The 24,065-nt window shown below is 36.1% G+C and overlaps 1 protein-coding gene across 3 annotated transcripts in view; it reads left to right on the top strand.

Moving 5' to 3' along the window:
- Nucleotides 1-24,065, top strand: part of Slc9c2 (solute carrier family 9 member C2 (putative)) — an 87,663-nt gene that overhangs the window by 32,331 nt on the left and 31,267 nt on the right. For all 3 annotated transcript variants that reach the window (XM_087194328.1, XM_021265410.2, XM_087194329.1), the window contains 9 exons: nucleotides 43-211; nucleotides 2,426-2,507; nucleotides 3,887-4,053; nucleotides 4,827-4,934; nucleotides 9,053-9,150; nucleotides 10,128-10,247; nucleotides 12,159-12,357; nucleotides 15,355-15,543; nucleotides 18,035-18,184. In XM_087194328.1, coding sequence (XP_087050454.1) covers nucleotides 43-211; nucleotides 2,426-2,507; nucleotides 3,887-4,053; nucleotides 4,827-4,934; nucleotides 9,053-9,150; nucleotides 10,128-10,247; nucleotides 12,159-12,357; nucleotides 15,355-15,543; nucleotides 18,035-18,184 — 1,282 coding nt within the window. The remainder of the gene's footprint in view (nucleotides 1-42; nucleotides 212-2,425; nucleotides 2,508-3,886; nucleotides 4,054-4,826; nucleotides 4,935-9,052; nucleotides 9,151-10,127; nucleotides 10,248-12,158; nucleotides 12,358-15,354; nucleotides 15,544-18,034; nucleotides 18,185-24,065) is intronic.

Genomic DNA, 24,065 nt, shown 5'->3' with positions numbered 1-24,065 from the left:
AGTTGTGATTTGTTTACCTTTAATGTTTCTTTTTCTGTGTAGGATGATTACTACTATTTTAGTGAGTCCTATTTTGATGCATTTGAGTCATGAATACAATTGGCGATTGGGAATTGTTATCTCCTGGTCTGGAATTAGAGGAATTTATAGCTTACTCTTGGCTCCTGATATTTACAATCTGGCTGAACAAAAAGTAGAGGCTCCACATATGGTAGGAAAAATAATGTCTCATGTTTATTTACTCATCTTTAATTTATTTGTAGCACTTGTCACTGTACCCAATAAGAAAATAAGCTAGCTTCAAATTAGACTTTAAAAATGCATTCTTTTTAAGCAGAATGGAACTCAGAGAAAAATTTATTTATGTTGATAGTGTGAAAGGGACCAAAACACTGTACTGGCTAAGGACAGAAGTTTTAGATAGACTTGGCTTCTAATCCTGATTCCATCGTTTACAAGATCAGTGACCGTGGGGAAGATACACTGTTGCTCAGCTGAGACTGAGATGGTGCTCAGTAAAATACCTGGTGCTTCATAAATGCACAATAAATGTTACTGAGCATACAGATGCTACTTTTTTAATATCTATCAGAAAGCATTGAAAAAATACCCTTATGGAGAGCATTATAATCCCTACAGATATTAGAACAGAAACTTGAATAACGTTAAGTACATTAATGGGAGAAAGATTTTATACATAAGATAAATATTTTATAATAAATAATTGCATTGATGATCTAGTAATATTTGTATCATCAGGACTAATTTTAAAAGTTCAAGCCAAAGATTCCATTATCTGAGTGAAAAAGAAAACTTGTTTCCTTTCCACTCTTTCTCAAAGCCTTTCTCCTCTGGCAGGCTGGTAGTGCGGCTCTGTGACTCTCCAGGAAAGCTCCAAAGAGCCCAGTGCATCTGTGGGCAGGGTGTAGGTGCCTCCTCAGTCCAGTGATGGACTGGAAGTAAGGTAGAGAAGGTGATAGAAATCTCCAGGACTAGCACCCCACCAGCTCCCAGTCAGAAATCCTCCAACTTGCTCTTGGGAAGGGGAAAATCATTTGGATACTGTAAACTCAAGACCACCTTCCCACTTATCAGGGAATGTGGTGGTAATGTACAGGGTTTCCTGATATTGTCTGATTTCCAGCTTGAGATTTTCTTGTCTTTGGTATTTGGCTCTTACCCAGAAGGCCCAAGGAATACAGCATTTTTCAAATACCTTCTTTTTGGGAAAAACTGTCAAGCTCTTCATCTTGCATGTGGAGAAGTCAAAACAGAATAGCCGTCTGTGTATAGCATGATGGGAAAGAACTCAGGTGCTCTAACTCTCAAAAGAAGAAGTGCTTTTTTAATAGAGTATTATGTTCCTCACCACATCTTTCCTGAGGATTTATATCCATGGGCCTGGTCTGGAAATTAATTTGGAGTCCAGGTAAATTGGCAGCTTTGCAAAGACTCGTCCTTCCATGTTCCAAATGAAAAGTAACCAACATTTAAGAGCTTTCAATTCCCTTTTGTGTAATGAATTGGCCCAAAACCAAGTTAATAGGATGGTAATTAACATTTGAGTGTCATTTTACAGTGTTTCCTAATTCTGTCTGATATTATGAATCCCCTTTGCTCCATCCTAGACCTAAAGAATCAAAATCTTCAGAGAAGGGCCCGGGAGTCAGTATGCTTAACAAGCACTCTAGGACAGGTGGCTGTCATCAGCCAAGTCTGGGAAACACACTGGAGGTGATATCGCTACTAACTGCATTTTTTGTTTTGTGTTTTGTTTTTGGTACCGGGGATCGAACTCGGATCCTTGCCCTTGCACAGCAGGTGGCGAAACCACTGAGCTAAATCCCTGGCCCCTAACTGCATTTTTCAATGAAGGGCGCCGAGGCTCCAGGCCCCAGACCACGTGGCTAATAAATGGCAAAGCCAAGGCTTTGTATATTTTTGTTGGTGCACAGCACCTTCTCTGACCCCACCACAGCTCCCACATGCTCCTTCAGGGCCTGGTTCAGCTGCAGGAGTTCTGGGGGTCAGCTTACGTCCTTACCCAGCCACCAACACCACTGCCTGCTGTGGCTGGGCCCTAACCCCAGCCCTCCAGTTCTCCAGCCACCTCTGTGACAGCAACAACCTTGCTGGCTTTGTGTGGCTGCTGCCTGGATGGGCAGTGTGCAAAGCTTTTCTTGGTGTCCTTATCTCAGAGTCTACAAATCTATTTTTATGTTCTCATTTTGATTGGAAATTAATTTCTGCATCAGTATGTTGTATTCATGTAATGCCACAAAGCATCCTTTTTACTTTACTTATCAAAGACAGGATTAAAAATATAGATTAAAGTAGAATTTTGTTGGTGGTTAAATGGATAATGATTATCTTTGTAAAACTTATTTAATCTTTTGGTTCTAACCATTTGTATGCTTTGTTTTAGTTTATACTCTTTGTACAAGCAATATCATTGTTGACTATGGGAATAAACTCATACATGATGACTAAGTCAGCTAAGACATTAGGTAAGGCAGATGACCATTCTAAAGACATCGTATTAGAGCAATACATGCATACTTGTGTTTATAGCAGCACAATTCATAATAGCTAAATCCTGGAGACAGTCTGTATGTCCGTCAACAGATGAATGGATAAAGAAAATATGGTATCTATACATAAAGGAATATTACTCAGCTGTAAAGAAGGAAAAATTTTAGACATTTGTAGGAAAATGGATACATCTAGAAATATAATGTTAAGCAAAATAAGGTGGAGGCATATGTTTATTTTTTTTATTTTTGGAGGCATATGTTTAAATACCACATGGTATCTCCCATTTGAGTAAGGCAAAGTGTAAATAAAGAACAAAATAAAGGATAGATAGAAGAAAACAGGGAGACAGAGCTTTTGCAAGTGAGAAGTGGTCCAAGAGACTGAGAGTGAGAGGAGGAAGGGAGGGAACTGGGGAGTAAAAAGATTTAAGGTGTGTCATGTACGGGTACCCACAGTAAATGCAAACATTGTATATCATAAACAAGAACTAAATATAATGACAACAATAGTGAAAATGGGGAAAGGGAATTTAGAGATGACAGAAGGAAGGTGGGTGGGGAGGGGAAGGGGAATAAAAAAGAATCAAGAAGTGCTATGTACATGTACCTGCTCCCTAAGATGGATGGAAACTTCATGTATTGCAAACATGTAATATTATTTTTAATTTAAAATAAAATATTAAAAAGACACCATTTTAACTCTGTGAGACATTTCATGTGCAATTACAAAGATAGAACAGCTTCACCGAGGTGGAATGGAATGAGTAGGCAAAGGTCATTCATTAAATTCTTCTCTTTGGTAAGCAAACCTGAGAACTCTAACTTCAAATTTGTACCTCAAGAAAATACAAAGAGCTACAAGTTTTGAATATTCCGATTTCCTCACCAGGAAACAGAGATGTTAAATTTGAGGGATTTTATTGTAGGGGCCTTTATATTTCATGATGTGTAGGAAACAAGTGGAGAACTTGTTAAAGTGCAGATTCGTAGGCCAATCTGATTTTGTGGCTAGGGAGAGGAGCCAAGGGATTGCCATAGTTTCCTAAGCAGCCCTTGTATTTGTAGGAGGCACAGGTAGTTCTCTACCTTCTGAGAGGTGCTGGTAGGTGCCTTGAAGTAGAAAGTCTTTAGCAGTTGAGTCAGATAAAGCTGAATTATATAGCCAAGAGGAAACAGGTAGTTGGATAATTTCTTGGGAAAATGTTTAATAAAAAATTGTTGTTGCTGAAGTTGCTCTGGTGTGGCTATGCAGGTGAGTTCAGAATTTCTCTGACTCATCCTATGACTGTCTTTGTCTTTCCTTTTCAGTTTCCACTGTAGTGTGTTAAGGCCTTTGCTCTTCTTTATCACAGGTCTGAGTGCGATTTCCCTCCCAAGACAAAGGGTTATACAAAATGTCACTCATCACATAAAACAGATTTTACAGAATACAATAACTTTATTTAAAACGGAGAAACTTTTGACAAATGTTAATTGGACTTTAGTAGAAGAAAAAACAAAGATTGAATACATTATTCCTGTGAGTTGATACCTAGCAAAAAAAAAACAAACTTCCTTTCCCTCTCTTGATCTCCTGGTCTCATTTCAATCTTTAATAAAAAACCCATTTCTGTTAACTAAATGTCAGAAAACTGAGGGGAGATATTTCCTAGCTTTGCTATCTTGGTGAAATGACTTTTTTGAATTCTGTCTCTAAAGACAAAGTCTTGGTGATCATCTTTATTGACAAAAATAGCAGGAAAATGGATGCTTTTGCAAACTGGCTGGCTGAAAACCAACCCACGGGCTCTGCTAAGATGGTGTTTCCTATGGGTTCAGAGACGAGAGTTCTCTCCCCGTGTAATTATTATAAAAAGGAGAAATCACAGGCTGATTTAGAGAGTAGTCAAAGAAGGACAGGTTTGGAGAAGCATTTGGCATTAAATCTCTCCAAAAGACCAGCACTCCAGAGGCGAGGCAGAAGCATCACCATGGTTTGAAGCCAGCCTGGGCTACATAGTGAGTTCAAGGCCACCTTGAGCTACATAGTGAGACCCTGTCTCAAAAACCAAAACCAAAAACAATATCGAAAAAACCTCCAAAACCAAAACAAACCGCCAAACTCTCCAAAAGAATATTTCACCACAATTGAAACCACTTCTTATATGAAAAAAAGGTTACCCAAGTTATACTTAGCCTGTAATTTTAGCAATTTGGATTTGAATTATTGAAATTTTTGTTGCATATAGCACTTGCTATCTTCTTACAACTTTTATTTATTTTAACTTGAACTCTTTATGTTTTGCAACTTAGCCTGATACTCTTCAGTCTTCCCATCTTTCAAGTGCTAGCAGAGATGAGTGCCCAATGGATGAAGTTTTACTAGAAGAAGCCAAATTGCATGTAGCTATGATACAAATGGTTGGTATTGTTCACATAATCTATTTAAAAAATTTCCATACCTTTAATCCTTACAGTTTTCTGGTGCCTGGAACAAATATTTCTTCTTACTAATAGTCTAAAATTAATGTTTGATTTATTAAAGTTTAGACAAAATTAAAAACAAAACACCTTTTTCTTAGGCTTTCAGATTCAAGACAAAAACCTCATTATTTTTTTTTTTTTGGTGCTGGGGATCAAACTCGGGACCTTGTGCTTGCGAGGCAGGCGAAGGAACCACTGAGCTAAATCCTGGGCCAAAACCTCATTATTTTTAGAACAGCATGGTTTAGCAGTTACTTTTGGGGATCCTTAGAATAAGGACTGATGCCATTTACATACTTATACAATTAAACATCTTTAAATATTTGAGACTGCTTTTAGCAATTTAACATATTTCAGCTTTTTTATACAAAATTCTCTCGAGTGCTTATTTATTGATTGATTGATTGATTGATTTTTGAGACAGGGTCTTGGTGTATAGTTCATTTCAGGCTAGCCTTGAATTCATTATGTAGCCCAGACTGGCCTTGAACTCATGGCAATCTTCCTGCCTCAGCCTCCTTAGTGCTATGATCATAGGTGTGTACCACCACCCTCGGCTGACAGGTTTATTTAACTCTTAGTAATGTAATGCATTAAAATACATCTGGTGAACTAAAATGTCTCTTAAAATGTTGTAATTCTCATATAAACATAAAGAGATTACAAGATAAAATCAAGTTTAAGTAAACTTATCAGGTGACACATTTTAATTTAGGATTATATTTTGATGAGTCAGTCAGTATAGTAGTATACAATATACTTATGCCCAGAGATCTTTTTCACTTTCTTTTAAAAACTCATTGTTGTGAAAAATTTCTAAAATACACAAAAATACATAAGATAGTGTACTAAACCCCCAAATATCATCTAGCCTTAGAAACCATCTGCATGTGACCAATTCCCACCTGTACCCTCAGTCACCCACCTTCCATACTATTTTGATGTCAAATCCTAAATGTCGTATCACTTGATCTGTAAATACTTCAAAATTCATCTCTAAAATTTAGTCTTTAAAAGTAGTAAAATACTAATAATACACTTAAAATTAATAGTTAATAACATCAAATAACAAGTTGATAAAACTTTCAGTTGTCTTACATATGTGATAAATGCTTATTTTTATAAATTTATATTTTCAAATTGGATCCCAGTGAAGTCCATACACTGCAATCCACTGGTATCTCCTTTAATTCTCTCTTAATCTACAAATTCTGTCTTCTTTTCTTTCATTTTTTTTTTTCTGTTGAAGAACAATTTCTTCTTGGTAGAAAATTTATTTTCATTCTTATAGATATTCCTTTTTTGGGGGGGGCAGATAATGTGCCTAAATAACTCGTTAATATGAAATATTCTCAGACTTGATTGTGGTAAGGCGGAGCTGGCCTAGCCTCTGCACAATGGAAGGACATGCAGAGGAAAAGCAAGTGCACATAGCCAAGAGCCAGTACCTAACTGCCAGACTTGGGAAAGAGGCCATGTCAATCCAAAGAGTGGGACAGTAGACTCAGCCTGTTGATAAGAGAGGCAAAGAATTTGTGATCATATGAATGTGGCACACTTTACCCATTGGCTGCAAGTTTTTCTACTCTTCCTGCATTCAGAAGATACTTGGCCTTTTCCAAGACCCTTCAAAGCTTCATCTTATTATGTTGTCAGGCTCAGAGTCCAGTATCTCCTGATCTGCATTTGGTCCAAGTGAGAGGCTTCTTGGTTGCATCTCCTTCAGTATGACTTCTCTTTATCTAGAGACCTGTGAACTAAAAGATTAGCATATCTGTCCCCTACACACCCAACTTCAGTGATAATAAGAAGGGGAAATACTTAGAAATCACGAGGTGGGCATGGTGGTGCATGTCTATAGTCTCAGCACTTGGGAGGCTAAGGCTGGAGGATCGCTGCGAGTTCAAGACCATCCTGGGCTACATAGTGAGTTCAAAGCCATCATGAGCTACATAGTGAGACCTTGTCTCTAAAAACAAAACAAAACAAACAAATAAGCAAAAAAGAAATCACTGATCCATGACAGCTATGAAATCCAGGGGGCAAATGTACCAACTCTCTCCATTCTTTCCATTCCTGTAAGAAATAAACCATTCCTGTAGCTGAGTGACTTTGTTGGTCTTATTTCTGCCAATAAGAAATTGAAGGGCTCATATTCATATTCATAACCATATTCATCTCTGTCCTTTTTATTCCAGCTTGGTACAGTTTCTTAAAAAACTGTATGCATTTTCAATAACTCTGATTACAGTCCACTTCATCCCCCCATTTCTTTTCAGACAGGCTATGTGTCAGACAATACAGATAAGAGTTGAGAAGCTCTTTAATCTTGTTGAAAGGGAAGACTAAATACCACTTTAAATTGTTTACTGGTGCTAGAAAATATCTGCAGATACATCCTTAAATTGATCTTGAAGCAGAGGCTATATTTTATTGGCAGCACTCCAGATTTGGTTTTTACTCCTAGGTCTTTTGCCAGCTAGAGGAGTTATAGATGAGAAACAGGTTTAGTTTTCAATTTGACACATTATGGCCTGTATAATTTTGCTTGCAGACTGAACTGTTTCTCTTTGGTTTATCTCTCATGTCACATGGAGATAAAAATAAATCTACAGTCCTAATATTTCCAGGGGACCAGAAATCTAGAATTCCCTTTAGCAAGCTCATTTATTAGGTACATATTCAAACTAGCGAGCTGCCTCAGGTGACAGTCTTACTGAGTGTGCTGTAATTGCATGGCACAGCTACCTCTCTGCAGCCTCCTACAGCAGTTACTTGACTGCCCTTCCAGGTCTCACTCATTGTGCCTGTCCAGCTTCTGCCCACTGTGCAGTCCCATAGTAAATGCCACGAGTTTTAGCTTTTTGTTATGGAGGCTCACTATAGTTGCTACTGATTTCTGTTTTAGTTAGCTTTGCTGTGTAGCAAACACTAAAATGTACTGACTAGAAACAACAATGGTTTCTTATTTCCCTTGGTTCTGTGGATTGGATGATTTTCTTGATTCCTCCTGGAATCAGTCATGCGTCTATGGTCCTCTCACAGTGCAACTGTGGCTGGAGGGTCCATGATGTCCCTCACAGGTTTGGCAGCTAGTGCTGGCTGGCTTCTAGGACACTGGCCCAGGGGAAGATGTCCAGCCTCAGTTAAAATTCTTGAATCTAAAGAATTGGTGGTAAAAGGTTTTGGAGGAAGATTGTAAATTTGAAGAGCATTCATTTATAGTGTTAAAATCATGAGTGTGGCTGAGAATAAAGAAGGAGAAGCTATAAGAAAAATAATAGATTTATCTGTCTCAAGAAACTCCTAGGTTAAAGGGATAAAAACAGTAAAAGTAGCTCACTGAGGAGTCTGGCAGATATAAAAGTCATAAAAGCAGGAAGAATGCCGCAGCAGAAGGAACTCTTAAGAAAACCATTCAAAGATAAAATGAAGTGGGCCGGAGATTTAGCTCAGTGGCGCCACACCTGCCTGTCAAGGCCAAGGTCCTGAGTTTGATCCCTGGTACCAAAAAAACCCCAGAAAAAATGAAGCAATTTTTCTTAATAGTATATTTTTATATGGAGTTATCCCTGTGTATCCAAAATGGATTGGTTCTAAGACACCCCATGCACGAGTATTAAGCCGTGTTATGTAGGTGTTCTAACTCCTCATGATGAATATAATCACTGTATACTGCAAATATGTATTAATAAAAATTTTAAAAATGGCATAGTATTTGCATGTAACCCACCTATGCGTGTCTTCATTTGTACTTTAAATTATCTCTGGATTACTCATAATACCTGGCACAATGCAAATGCTGTGTAAGGTAATACTTATTAATGGGGGGATAGTGATAAGAAAAAAAGTCTGTATATGTTCACTACAAATTCAATTTTTCTCCTGAATATTTTCAATTTGTTATCAATAGGATTCATGGATGCAGAACCTATGGGTTAAAAGGGCCAATTTTATTGATTTCAGTAATAGTGAAGGTTATATAAGGACTAGGAAGAGTACAATACATTTATATTTTGATCCTTTGTAATTTTTGATTAAAATTGTATGTTTAGAGTAGCTTTGAAAAACAGTGCAACGATGGAATCATCGGAGTAGAGGCAGCCCGGATATTAATTGGTGCTACCAAAATCTATTGCCTCATCCAAGGAAAGTAAGTTTAAAACTTCTTTAATTGCTATCTCCAAAAATGAATGGGTATGTGAAGAAGAATGCAGAAACTAAGAATTACATGTCCAGATTGACCAATGTATTATCTCATCTATTCATTTTCATCTAACTGTTCATCCATTCATCCATCCATCTATCTATCATCCATCTGTTTTTTCTTCTTTGCACATTTCCTCCATGCAGTTTCATAACTTTCATGACATTAGGGAGTTTGGAGAAAGTTCTGACAGCGATGTCATTTAGGTAAGAAATTAGGGGATCCATTATTGAAAAGCTATAGAACTTGAACTACAATTATTATTATTTTGCCTCCATATCATCATCACTAAGTTATTGGGTAGAGGAGGTACAGAGGACTGGATTACACTATTAGACTGCTCCCTGGAGTGGAGTAGGCACTGGAGGAATTGGCTTAACTGGTGTTGATAGATGCCGTGAATTTGGTGGGAAAAGCTCAGTGCCTTAGTGATATATCAGCATCTGGTCACAGTATTGACAAGCATTAGAAACGTTAGATTATGGCTGTTCCAAGACAAAGGCGTGAGGTAGTGATAGGAAATACTGGTTTGGTGATAGTGAACCTTTCAGCAGCCTTGTAATCTCTTTGGGAGAGCTATTGTCAATCCCTAGGACTACCTTCAGGAGAGTAGGGCCTGGAGATTTTTGTAGAGGCTTGGGCTAGGCAACATATGACAAAAGGAAGCTTGATACCAGAACCCCAAAAGACTGGTCTAGAGAAGATTTAACTATGTTCTACCTCAGGTGAGGAATGATCCTTGGAACAGGGTGACAAGAGTCTCATGCTAAAAATATTCCTGTACCATTCATGGGGGGATGGATGCAGAGGTTTGGGAGTGAGTGAACATATTAAATTTATATCTAGCATAACTTTAATTTTTATATTACCCCCAAGTATAGCACTCCTTTTTTATAGCATGTATATATATTTTTCTTTGTTAGATTCATGAGTATTTATGATGTTTCAACTTATGTAAGAAGTAGAAGTTGGCTTATAATGTTTAAAAACATATTAACTTACCTGGAATACCATAAAGAAAGAGGAACTTTTGTTTTACCTGGGTAAGTACTATGAACCTATATTAGCAATGTAAGTGAAAATATTATATCTCTACATTTTCAGAATAGAATGCTTTGATTTTTCTTGTTAAAATGAAACTAACATTATGGTCAACTTCTATTCAGTGGTGATGGAAGAGAATGCTTGCTTCTCTTTTTCCATTCTGTTTTAGCAGGTTCATTGATACTGCTATTAAAACGTGGGCAGGAAGAAGAAAAGGATGGTATTTGGGGCCATACTGGGTTGCTTGCATATTCTTTTAGGTATAACAGAGCAAGAGTGAGAAATCCCTAATGGTGGACTAGATCTAGCCCTGTTTAATTTTCATCGGTTTCAGGGGGCAGTGATGTTAATGTCTACAATTAGGAAAAATATAACATGGTCTTAATAATATCTGTCATCAATTTTTCAAAACATCACAAAATGCAGATTTTACCTAATTTGGATAGACTCTACTTTGTTATGTAAATTGTGAGCTTATATAATTTTTGGAGCAGGAAAATAAGATTCTTTTGATCGGTAGAAGATGTCAAAGCAAGAACATGCAAGGAACACTAACACTGCTAAATCTTTAGTGGCTCTTACGCTTTTATAACAATAGCTAATACCACTGTGGAAATCAGTATGGAGATACCTCAAAGAACTAGGACTGGAAGTCCCATTTGACTCAGCTATTCCCCTGCTGGCTATCTTCCCCAAAGAATTAAAAGAATCATACCACAGTGATATATGTGTATTCATGTTCATAGCAGCACAATGTATAATAGCTAAAACTTGGAAGCAGCCCAAATGCCCATCAACTGGAGACTGGATCAAGAAAATGTGTATTTTTTTTTTATATAAAATTGAGTACTACTCAGCCATAAAAAATGAGAAATTAGAGACATTTATAGCTAAATGGATGCGCACTGAGGAGATACTCTTAAGTGAAATAAATAGGACACACATGTGTAAATACTGAATAGTTTCTCTTGTGTGAGAAACTGAAAGTGTAAATAAGGACTAAAAGGTATAATAGATAATGTGAAATAGGAAGAAAAGGGGCAAAGGGGAAGGAAGTGGGAGGGACAGGGGAAAGGAAAGAAGGGAATGGAATTAACATGAGAAAATGAAAAAATGGAAACAAAGTCTTTGTAAATAGGGAAGGGTGGAGGGGGTGAAGGGAGGGCAGGGAATGGGGAAAAAATAAGAACCAAGATACATCATGTAAAGGTACAAGTTCCCAATGATAAATGTAAATGTATTGTATACCTAAAATGTACCAATAGAAGAATTTAAGGAAAAAAATAGCTAATAATTTTTTTGCTTTCTTTTTCTTAAATATAACAAATTTAAGAAGAAATTTAAAAATATTAACATAAATTCCTGGGATCTTAACATATACCTGTGGAACCTGTTTTTGTTAGACTCCATTTTAGATTGGAAAGTTTTAAGAAGTAAATACTATGGTAATTATTGAGTAGAATATTTTTTCCTATCCTTAATTTTTGGGGTTTTTTTTGTTTTGGTACTGGGGATTGAACTCAGGTCCTTGCACTTGCGCAGCAGGTGGCGAAACACTGAGCTAAATCCTATCCTTAATTTTTGCAAATGCTGATTTGTAACTCATTTTCTTCTAAATTTCATTTTTTGCTTTTGATTTATGAATATTTGTATTGTTTTCTATGTCCTATGGCCTTGATTTTAAAAATGCACCCCATCTCTGATATAGCTTAACAAGGATCATATTTTTATATTTCTTCATTACTATATTTATGTACAGATAATATGTATTTGTCCTTAGTTATTGTTATATATTATTTATAATCTTTTCAAATTAGTTTTAATAATTTGTTTAAACAAATATTGAACTTCAACTCTTAATTTTATACTTTTAAATGATCTCACATTTTATTTGATCTTATTATTTTCAGGAGTAATAGATTTATCTTACTTGTATACCACATTGTATTTTCAGAAGAATTTGAATATGCAGCATATATTATAACATTCATGAATATTTATCCTCTCATAATGCATCTATGGCCAATGGCAAGAGAGTTAAATGTGTCAGCACTGCATTCAATAAATGAGTATTTTTTATCTTTATATGTACTACAGTCAGCATTGAAGGTACTATTTAAAATATAAATGTATTATATATTATGTAGTAAGAACAATTCAGATAGCTTAGCTCTGTTTTTTTGTATTATTGAAATGAATGCCAGACACCATTTGTTAATACATTTAATGGGATCCTGGAATTTTAGTAACCTTCTTGAATTTTCTGAGTTTAATAAGGAAATCAGTACAATAGTCACAGTTTTAGATATCAGACAAAAATCATAAAAGTGGGATCAGGTACCTGATCTCAAGGGCCAGGTAACTGAAATTTGAAAAAACAGACGTAAGTATTTCCCTCAAATACTTTTGCAAGAAATAAAACCAAAATTTGAATAAAACCAAATTTGTGTAACACCAAGAATCAACAAATGGGATCATATCAAATAAAAAAGATTTTTCACAGCAAGGGAAACATTCAACAAAATGGGCAAAACTTCTTGCCACCTATTCCTCAGAGGATTCATATCTAGAATATGTAAAGAACTAAAAAAAAAAAAATAAGATTCCCCAAAATGAAAGACCTAATCAAATATAGGCAACTGAAATAAATGAACACTTCTCATAAAAAGAAGAACAAATGACTGATAAATACATGAACAAATGCTTAACATCGCTGGCTATTAGAGAAATGCAAATTAAGACACTGAGATTCCATCTTATCCCAGAAAGAATGGCCATCATTAGGAAGTCAAACAATAACAAATGCTGGTGAGGCTGCAGGGGAAAAAAGAAACTTTCTCCACCACTGATGAGAGTGTAAACTAATACAACCACTGTGGAAATTAGCACAGAGAGTCCTCAAAAAACTGAAACTAGAAACTCCATTTGACCCAGCTATTCTCCTTCTAGGTATATTCCCAAAAGAGTTAAAGACATCATATTACAATGATACATTAAAAAAAACACAATGATACATACACACCCATGTTTATAGCAGTACAATTCATAATAGCTAAATCTTGGAAGCAGCCCATATGTCCATCAACAGATGAATGGGTAAAGAAAATGTGATGTTTCACACAATGGAGTGCTACTTGGCCATAAAGAAAAAACTTGAATCATTTGTAGGAAAATGAATGCACCTTGAGACTGTAATGTCGAGTGAAGTAAATCAGACACGCAAGCTTAAATATCACATGGTTTCTCTTGTATGAGAAACTCAGTAAAAATAAAGAGCAAAATAAAAGATAAACTGTAGGAACCAGCCTACAAGCTGAACTCGTGCCTGACCATAGGGTGATGAGAATGAAAAATAAAGAGACACAGAAACCGGTTAAAATTTAGGGGGCCGGGGGTTCATGTCTCCCTTTGACATAGAGCCCCGAGTGACTAGCACATCTTGGCTCTATTTCCTCAGACATGGGCACAAGCAATTAGGGTCCCACGGGATTCATCTGTCTCCTACCTGCCGTGGTTCTTCTTCAGGGAAACAACTTAACCTCAGGTGTTTTTACTTTTCCCTGCAGCGTGTCAGCACGCTTGCATGCCTTCTTTCTTCTCAGTGTTCACTGAGGAGGCCAATTAGGCCTCATTCTTCCCGTCTGATCTCCACAATAAATAGTAGGAAACAGGGAGATAAATTGTTCTCTAAAGGGAAGGGGATCAAGAGATGCAGGGAGGGGGAAAGAAGGAAGGGATAAAAAAAAAGGGATTGGGACATGTTGTGTACAGCTACCAACTCCACACAAGGACTATAAACATCACGTACTGGAAACATGTACAAGAAAAAGAAGAGGGTCAAGGGACAGGCAGAGGAGGCAGGGAGAAGGAAGGGAAAGGGGATGAATAAAAGGATTAAGATGTGTTATGTACATGTACCAACTTCTCCCAAGGAATGTAAACATCATGTACTACACAATGCACTAATAAATTAAAAAGAAATCAAATAATAAAAGATGCTTGTGAGGCTGGGGTGGGGGAAGAGACCCTTCTACACTGTTTGTAGGAATGTGAACTAGCATAACCACTATAGAAGTCAGAATGGAGATTCTTCAAAAAAATAAAATTAAAAAACTTATTTCACCCAGCTGTTCCTGTTCTATGTATCTTCCTGAAAGAGTTGAAGATATCATACTACAGTAATACATGCATTCCTATTTATAGCAGCACAACTCATAATAGTTAAATTTTGGAAGTGTCTTATTTGTCCATCAGCAGATGAATACATAAAGAAAATGTGATATTTATATAAAATGGAATATTACTCTGCTATAAAGAAGGATATTGTAGGAGTCTTGTGTAGGAAAATAGATGCACCTTGAGACTGTAATGTTAAGTGAAATAAATCAGACACACAAGCTTAAATGTTGCATGGTTTCTCTTACTTGAGAAACCCAATTATGAATAAATTAAAGAGCAAAATAAAAGGCAGATACTAAGAAAGAGGGAGATTGAGATTTTACAAAAGGGAAGCTGACCGAGAAATGGAGGTGGGGAGGAGAAAAAGGTTGATGAAAAAAGAATTAAGATGGCCAGGGATTTAGTTCAGTGGTGCCCCTGCCTGCCTCAAAAGTGCAAGGTCCTGAGTTTGACCCCGGGACAAAAAAAAATTAAGATATGTTATGTACATGTCTCAACTGTGCACAGTGAATATAATCATTATGTACTGCAGACATAAACTAACAAAAATAAAAATTTAAAAACAACAATAACGACAACAAAAATCAAATTGGCTTGTTAGGTCCTTGTTGTAATGTTAAACTACGAGATAAATGCTTCAAAGATGGTTACTGTTTTCATAGATTATTATTAATGACATTACAATGAGCCTGTTTATTGTTATTTTAAATTTCTTTTTTGGGCACTCCAGACTCAGTCACATTAAAAATTTGATATTGGTGATTAAAAAGAATTTTTAGGAATTTCAAATGAATAAACTTAAAGCACAGCTTTTGGAATACAAATCATTTGTGGCTGAGGACATAACTGTTAGTTTTGAAGCTTTCCCCCCTCCATCAATGTGTAGGTGCTACAAAATGACATATATTCTTTTTGTTTTCTAAACAGATAATCATTTTGAGAAATAAATATTTTCAACAACATTGGAATATATTGGATTTTATTATCATGTTTGTTGGACTCACTGATGTCTTTTGTTTATACTTTGTCACCTTGAGACCAGGCAACTTGTTTCTTATCCAGTTAACAGTGACATTAGGGTATTTAAGAATAATTAGGCTTTTTCCTCTCTTCAAGGTAAGACTTTGTATTTTAAAATCTTGTATTTTTCCTACTTTATTTATTAAATTATTTAAGAAACCTTGTTGTTTTGAGTAAAATGAGAGAAGGAGTTGTCTCTTCTGGAAATCTCTTTCAGTAGGAATCTGCTTGATTCATTCTCTTGCCTCCTTTAAGCCATTGCTCCAATCTGACCTTGACAAATCTGACCTTCCTAACTGTCCCATGAAAAATGGCAGCTCACCTCTGCACCCCAGCTTTGCATCCTCTCAGTCCCCCTCCAGCTGCTTAACTTTTATTTTTCTCCCCAAAACACTCATCACATGTTTACTATATATTGTACCTGCTTTCCATGAGGTGGGGCCTTCTTGTTTTGGTGTGACCTATGGAATATAGTTAAGTACTTAAGAAGTATTTGTTGAAGAATGAATAAAAATATGAATGACACTAGAAGCAGGGTGGTTTAGAAATAAGCTCTTCAAAGTTTGGTAATATTTGTTCTTATTGTCCAAACTATAAAACAAAAATATTTTCTCTGTAGCCCCACACTCATGTGGCATGCTGCTTGTGGAGTTTCCTTTTACTGTGGCTTACAATTATTATTCCTTCTTTCCATGGGTCTGGCTTGAACTCTGAAAGTAGATTTTTGTATTTTCAGTCTCAACTCTTTATGCCTTCTTTTTTCTCTTTCCCATGGAGATACATTATATAAGCATTTAACCTGCAAGCTATAAGGTTTCACTTGCTATTTCAAGTTTTGTTTTTAATATTTATCACATCAAAAGAGATTATTAGTATGAAATGAAATTATAGAGAATTAAAATTAAAAAACTTGCTCTAGACCCAAATGGCAAAATGCATACATTAGAATCCTCTACCTAGTGCCTATTCGTCTGAGAAATTTGCTATCATTTTCCCCAAATCTTAAAAAAATCCCAGAATTATTTGAATGGCCAGCTTGTGTTTTAGATTTTCTCCTCTGTTCTTTCCTTTAATCAACATTACTGTTACTAAACTTTAGTGTTCATAAGAATTGCTGTACAGAGTTGTACGTACATGCAAAACCTGCTATCATGGGCAATTTTGATTCTATGATCTTTGATTTTTGAGCTGAGTTTAGAGCTAAGTGCTCATGTAAATTACGACTCCTCTAGAGATCAGAAGTGAGCCAAAGACTTAAAATGAAAGAGAATTTTCTCAGGTAACCAGTTTTCATACAGATATGCATATAAATGTAAGGTAAGTATTTTGGAAGCAATACTTAGTGAGAACAATTTTAAATGGAATAAAGATTTAAAGGTGTATTAGTATCAAAGCCAAATCTATTTAGAATGTGGTCAGCAAGGATTCTGAACCAGTTGGCCTATCTGTTAAGCATGCTCTGGACAAATCTCAATGGAGTAGATTTAAGGAATCAATATTGTTATGGTCAGCTTTTGTGTCGAGCACTTCTATTTGCCAAGGACTGAATAAAGCATTTTAAATACATTATCTAGTTAAACTATTTTAACAGCTCTGTGAGGCAGATGTCACCACTACGTAAAGTTAGGTGCCCTAACAGCTGGACTTAGTACAATGTGCAGTAGCCTTGAAAAGAAATCTGCATTGGAAAGCTTGGGAGAACATCGGGACCTGTACCAGATGCTCAACGGGACAGGTCAGGGGTGTCAGTGCCCCACAGAGGCAAGCTGCGAAAGAGTCCTCTAAATAGCTTTCCCTTTGCACAGCATTTCACAATCAAAATAGAAGCTAAAGAAAGTCTCCTTTCTCTGCTCTTGTAATTCCTTCACTTCACTGCATGCTATTTTCCTGTTCAGTTTTTTCTTCCTTGTTACCCAGTTCCTCACCATCTGCCCCAGGGCTGGGACAGAACTCTGTGGGAACCTCCCTGGCTATGAACTGAGACAACTCCATTGGAGTTCTGGTACTTAATGTCACTGTCTTCATCTTACACTTGAGTAAACAGAGTCCTCAAAGTCACTAAGTAGCTTGCTCAAGGTCACAGAGTTGGTGAATAGAACAGGTGGCATTTAAACCTACAGAGGTTTATATTTAAAATCTCATTCTCTTAGGTCACTATCCTAGCCTTTCTTAGCCTAGGATTGGAGAAATTTGAAGGTAAGAAAGATCTTAGATATCCCAAATTCCTTATTTTACAAGTGAAGAGTAAGGTGCAGAGAAATGATTTATTCGGTTGGTAATTAAGAATCAGTTTATGAGTTTTCCCCTTTTGTTTCCTGAAACATGGGAGCACAGAGAATGATGGAAAGGTGTGTGCTAGAGACTCCATCTAAAGTTATTCATTAAACTTTACTTTCGTTAAAGAGTAGATCTCCAACCCAAGTTTGCACAGAATTGCCAGGAGAATTTGTTGAAAAAGAAAACAAAACTGATTGCTGGGACCCACCTTAGAGGACTGGGATGCAGCTCAGAATCTGCATTTCTAACAAGTTTCTGGGTGCTTGTTCTGTTGAAACTTACAAGTTTTCTGCTGCCTCTATTATTCCAGATAGTAATACCAGTACTGATAAATATTATAGATGGACATATCAAAAAGCATCTCAGCTTGATGTATACTATTACAAAAGGCTATGTCAAAAGTCAAGAAGATGCCAAACTTTTAGTAAAACAAATTTCTGGCCATGAATCAGTGTATCAGGTGAGAAACAAGTGCTGGTCATTTTTTTTTTTTTTGGTGGGGCTGTTACTTATATATCAATAAGTGATTTATTTTAAGATTATTTCTACATGTATTTGACCAAATACACAAATTCCAATAATTGAAGGGAATTCAATTGTTTATTATGTAGTACAAGGGGCAGTAGGGGAGAACAATCTTGGATCTTTATATTTCTCATAGCAGAAAATAAATGACTTATTTATTGAGTGTAGAATAAGGAAGAGAGTCTATCTTTGAAATTTGCTCTCAGTGATAGGGCACTGGGAAAAGGCTTTATGCAAGAGTTGAGACTTAACACGTCTTCATCTAAAGGGTAAGTCATAAGTGGAGAGAAAGAGAGGAAAAGAGAACAAAGATTTGTCAATTAAATCTTAAAATGGTACTGTAGAGTGGGTGAATAGAAGCATCTATTTTTTTGCCATTCAAGATGCTCCTCATTTCATGCAGTACACAGCGAGTACCAAATGGAAGCTCAGAGATGGAGAGGATCATCTACTAACCAGCCTCCCTCACCCCAGGCTCCATGCCAGGCCTCTCTTTGCAATTTAATAATGTTCCAAAAAAAACTATTTTAAATTTTGTATGTAATTTCTGTTTCAGAATATTTAGCGACTCCTCTTGGCCCACTGGGTAAGGTCTTTGAATGCAAAACAAAAGAAGTAAAAATTTAAAAAGTCCCTCATAATTTTACAAGTTGAAAAACAATGTAACAACAGAAGTAAAGCAGCCCCTCTCAAGCTTTTTGGCTTTCTGAGCAGCACCACTGCAGTTGGAAAGAACAAGTACCTTACAGAAGGTGGCAAACAGAGCCAAGAAGAGAGCCCTCTTCTGAGAAAGACTCGTATGATGTGAAAGAATGCGTTCTCTCCGGTAAAAGAAGTGTTGTGAAAACACTAGTCAGGAGAACTCAATGAACCAAAATCACATCTGATGGCCTCAGTAGTTGTATGTTTGAAGTGAGTCTTGCTAATCTGCAGAAGGAAGATGTTGCATTTAGAAAACTCAAGCTGACTGTTGAGGATGTTCAGGGCCAAAACTACGTAACTTTGATGGCACTGGACAGTGTGCTCCGTGATCAAAAAATGGCAGGGCATGATAGAAGCTCTTGATGTCAAGATGACTATGTTATTTGCATTGCTTGTTCTGTGTTGGTTTTACTAATTAGGTAGGGAAGACTGTTATGCTCTGTGTCTCTAAGTCTCTCAGATCTGAAAGAAGATGATAGAAATTATGCCTAGGATGCTGCAGATAAATGACTTGAACGAAGTGGTTAATAAATTGACTCCAGACAATATTGAAAAAGATATAGAAAAGAATGGCCAATCTCTTTTATCCTCTTTATGATATACCTTCATTAGAAAAGTGAAAGATGCTGAAGAATCCCACGTTTGAATTGGGAGCTCATGGGGCTTCATGTGAAGGTAGTGGTTTTGGAATAGCTACTGGCGATGAGACAAAAAGCAGGGAGCTCAAGTTCAAAGAGCTGTTTGATATGAGCCAGCAGTCCAAGACCTGTGTAAAATTCAGATTTTAGCAGTGATGAAAAGCCCTATTTGTGGGGAAAAATGGTATCCCTCCCAGTGCTTTAGTCTACCGTTACCAAGATACAGCCCCTAGTAACCTTTCCTGTGTTAAATTCCTCTACTTCTTGCCCTGATAATTTAAATAATAAGCATATGCACTTAACTTTTGATTTATTATTTTTAAACTGTTTATGTACTATCCACTATAAAGTATAAGGAGGTTAGAACATTCCTCTCCTTTACGCTTTGCTTTTTCTCTGCATCTTACATTTTTGGAGCTACTGTTTTTTTTTTGGTACCGGGATCAAACTCGGGTCCTTGCACTTGCACAGCAGGCGGTGAAACCACTAAACTAAATCCCCAGCCCTGGAGCTATTATTATTATTATTATTATTATTATTGTTATTATTATTATTATTTTTATTATTACTTAAATTCTTTTATTGGTACATTTTAGGTATACAACGCATTTACATTTCTCATTGGGAATTGTACCTTTACACTATGCATCTTGGTTCTTATTTTTTCCCCATTCCCAGCTCTCCCTTCACGCCCTCCACCCTTCCCTATTTACAAAGACTTTGTTTCCATTTTTTCCATTTTTCATCATTTTTCCTTTCCCTTCTTTCCTTTCCCCTGCCCCTCCCACTACCCCTACCCCTTTGGACCTTTTCTTCCTATTTTGCATTGTCGATTATTCATTCTAATCCTTGGTACATTTTAGGTATACAATATAATGACATTCATCATTGGAAATTTGCACCTTTACATAGTCTCTCTTGGTTCTTATTTTTCACCCTTGCCCAGCCCTCCCTTCAACCCCTCCATTCCTCCCTATTTACAAAGATTTTGTTCCTATTTTTCCATTTTCTCATATTAATTCCATTCCCTTCTTTCCTTTCCCCTACCCCTCCCACTTCCCCTTCCCCTTTGCCCCTTTTCTTCCTATTTCACATTATCTATTATACCTTTTAGTCCTTATTTACACTTTCAGTTTCTCACACTAGAGAAACTATTCAGTATTTACACGTGTGTCCTATTTATTTCACTTAAGAGTATCTCCTCAGTCTGCATCCATTTAGCTATAAATGTCTCTAATTTCTCATTTTTTATGGCTGAGTAATACTCCATTTTATTAAAAAACCACATTTTCTTTATCCAGTTGGAGCTATTATCTTTATAGAGAAAATATTTATAACATTTATGTTTTATAAGTATCATTAAGTCTTCATTCTTTTAAATAAATGTCTATAAATGGAAATTTTAAAAATCTTTTTCTTATGAGCATATAAAATTATTCACTTACAGAAACTATCAGATTCAATTCATAAAAAGTAAATATAATCTCAGGCCAGTAGAAGTTTACTACTGAAACTCTCCTCAATGAAACAAATAGATTAAGAAACATTTTTCCTAAATGTCTTTTCTTTCTTCTTGTTGTATTCTTAGCCACTTTTTCTTGAGTCCCATGTGAACCTTCTATTCTTTACTACTCTTCATGTTATTATGTTGATTATGCTTGTATTTTCTTCATTAGATGTTTGTACTTATATGTCCAAAATTATTTTTTTATTTTGCTATTATAAATACTAGTTTGACTCTCAAAAAATCATTTCCTTTGCTCAAAACTTGAAGACATTGTCCCTGTGTCTTTAGAGGTTCTGATATAAGTTCGATTTTATTTTTGCTCTGGCTTTTTTCTCTCTCTGGAGGCTTTTAGGATTTTCTCTCTTTATCTTTTGAGTTCTGAAATTTCATCAGGATATGTCCAGGTGTGATTTTTAAAAAAATTATTCCACATAGCACTTGGGGCTTCTGACCTGAAGATTCTCCCATTTCTTCCACTACTTTTAAATTTCCTTCCCTGTGTTTAAACAGATTTTTTAATTTCTGGATTTAGTCTCTGTTTCAGTTTCTTATAACTTTCAACTTCTTGCTCTTTGGAGTGAGAATCCCTCAACTTGATTTTCCAGGTTATTAAATTAGTTTTTGGTTGTGATTATTCTGCTGTTTAGTTCACTTACTAAACCTTTTGAAAATTTTTGACAGCCACTTTTTGATCTTCGAGAATTACAATTGCTTCTTTTTCACAGCAACTATTTCCTTTTATTTTTTAAAAAATTTAATATAATATTTCTTGAATCTTTTTCTTTCTTTCTTTCTTGTTTTGAGTTTTTTTTTCTTAAATTCCTTTATTGGTACATTTTAGGTATACAATAAGTTTACATTTATCATTGGGTGTTTGTACCTGTACATGATGTAGCTTGGTTCTTATTTTTTCCCCATTCCCTGTGAGCCCTTCACCCCTCCACCCTTCCCTATTTACATAGACTTCATTTCCATGTTTTTTTCTTTTCTCATAATTTTTCCTTTCCATTTTTCCCTTTCCTCATCTCTTCCCACCACCCCTACCCCTTTGGACCTTTTCCTATTTTAAAGTATCAATTGCTAGTTATTAATCCTTTTAGTCCTTATTTACACTCTCAGTTTCTCACGCTAGAGAAACTATTCGGTATTTACACATGTGTGTTCTATTTATTTCACTTAAGAGTATGGCCTCAATATGCATCCATTTAGCTGTAAATGACTCTAGTTCCTCATTCTTTATGGCTGAGTAGTACTCTATTTTATAAAAAAACCACATCTTCTTTATTCAGCTTCCAGTTGGTGGGCATTTGGGCTGTTTCCAAGCTTTAGCTATTACAAACTGTGCCGCTATAAATATGGGTACACACGTATCTCTGTGGTATGCTTCTTTTAATTCTTTTGGGAAAATACCCAGCAGGGTTGTTTTGAGTTCTGAGAGAGGGTCTCACTGTGTAGTTCAGGCTGGCCTTGGACTTATTATGTAGCCCAAGCCTGCCTCAAATATGTGGCAATCCTCCTGCCTCGGTGCTGGCATTACATGCATGGACCACCATGCCTGGCCTTGAATCTATTTATTTTAAAAATTTGTTTCCTCTGTTAGTTCTGCTTCTGTGAGGTTCACTCTTTTTCATTTTATGAAAAAATAAAACAAAATTTCATAACAAAATAATGAGAAAATATCAATAGTACACTGTATCAATCTTGAAAGTAGTTACTCAGTGTACATGATATAGACAAAAATACTCTCTCTTTTAAAGAACAAACAGGTAATAGCACAAAATTTTCTTTTCAAAGAACTAAGAGAATCTAGTAGTGCTGTATAAGTGAAAAAATTAGCATATATATTACAATATTTGAAACAATGGAATTGGTAATTTATAGAATTAATTGAACTTCTCCCTATATCCTATTTATCTTCTATTTTGCTCTTTATATGTATATATATGTTGTTTCGGGTTCCTGTCTTTCTTTCTGCTTTCTACCCCCCAGTGTCTGGTGATTTTAGTTACATTTTTGTACGGGTAAATGAAGGCCTAAACTGAACAGTATCAATAATTGAAAGGGATTTTTCTCAACCCAACCTCTTGATTTTGAAACTGACAATGAAGTTAACTACTAATTACTACAGCTGTAATGGTAGTGATTGTGTGTGCTGTACAGCGCCATGGGTGGGCTGGAGTTTATGTCTCCTGGCTTTGGTGCTGATTTTGAGTGTTAGTTACCTCAGGCTCTTAGCCAGGAAAGTGAAGCACTTTCCTTATTGAGGTCAGAAGAGGGAAGGAGGCTGTGTAGTTACCTGCCTTTATTGGATCAAACATTAATGTGTAACAGAATTCTATCCTGTTGATTTACCTTGAAGATGGAAAATAAAATGGAAAGAGCCGTCCTAAGGCTAGATTGATCTATATTAGAAGAATGTAGAGTCTTGGGAAAAAGGACTTTAAAAGCAGGAAGATGAGAGAAGAGAAACAAGAGCCAATGAGATGTGTTAAGAGCATGTTTTGAGGAGTTTGGCAGAAGATACCAAGATTTGGGAGCAGTTGCCTTGACATATTAGGGATAAAATAAATCTCCTTTGACATTTTTGAAGGAAACTTCAATACAGATTTAAGTGGCTTTTTGATTTAAGTGGCTTTTTAGTGGTGTTCTGAAAGTGACTTGATTTTGAAACTGGCCTATGACAGCTTACCTTTGCAGAATTAGCCTATGTCTCTCCTTCCATGATTATAGTCTCTTTGTAGCAGGAGCCAGTTCAGTATGAGAGACTTGGCTGCACTGGTGCCATGGGTAGTCTAATTGCTTGGTACCTCCCCCATATTGACTCCTCAATGTTATTAAGAGAGAAGAAACAGTTTGATAAAAATTGTGTAGCTCATTCTTGTATTCAAAATGAGGGATCTATTACATGAGATTTTTCTAACTCCAAACAAACAAACTTGGGTTAAACAACAGACCAGTTGTTTCCTATA

The sequence above is a fragment of the Heterocephalus glaber genome, unplaced genomic scaffold (assembly GCF_053883595.1).
Source record: "Heterocephalus glaber isolate CG9 unplaced genomic scaffold, H.glaber_assembly_v1.0 deba00001600, whole genome shotgun sequence".
Lineage (NCBI taxonomy): Eukaryota > Metazoa > Chordata > Mammalia > Rodentia > Bathyergidae > Heterocephalus > Heterocephalus glaber.
This window is presented reverse-complemented; position numbering and strand designations above follow the sequence as displayed.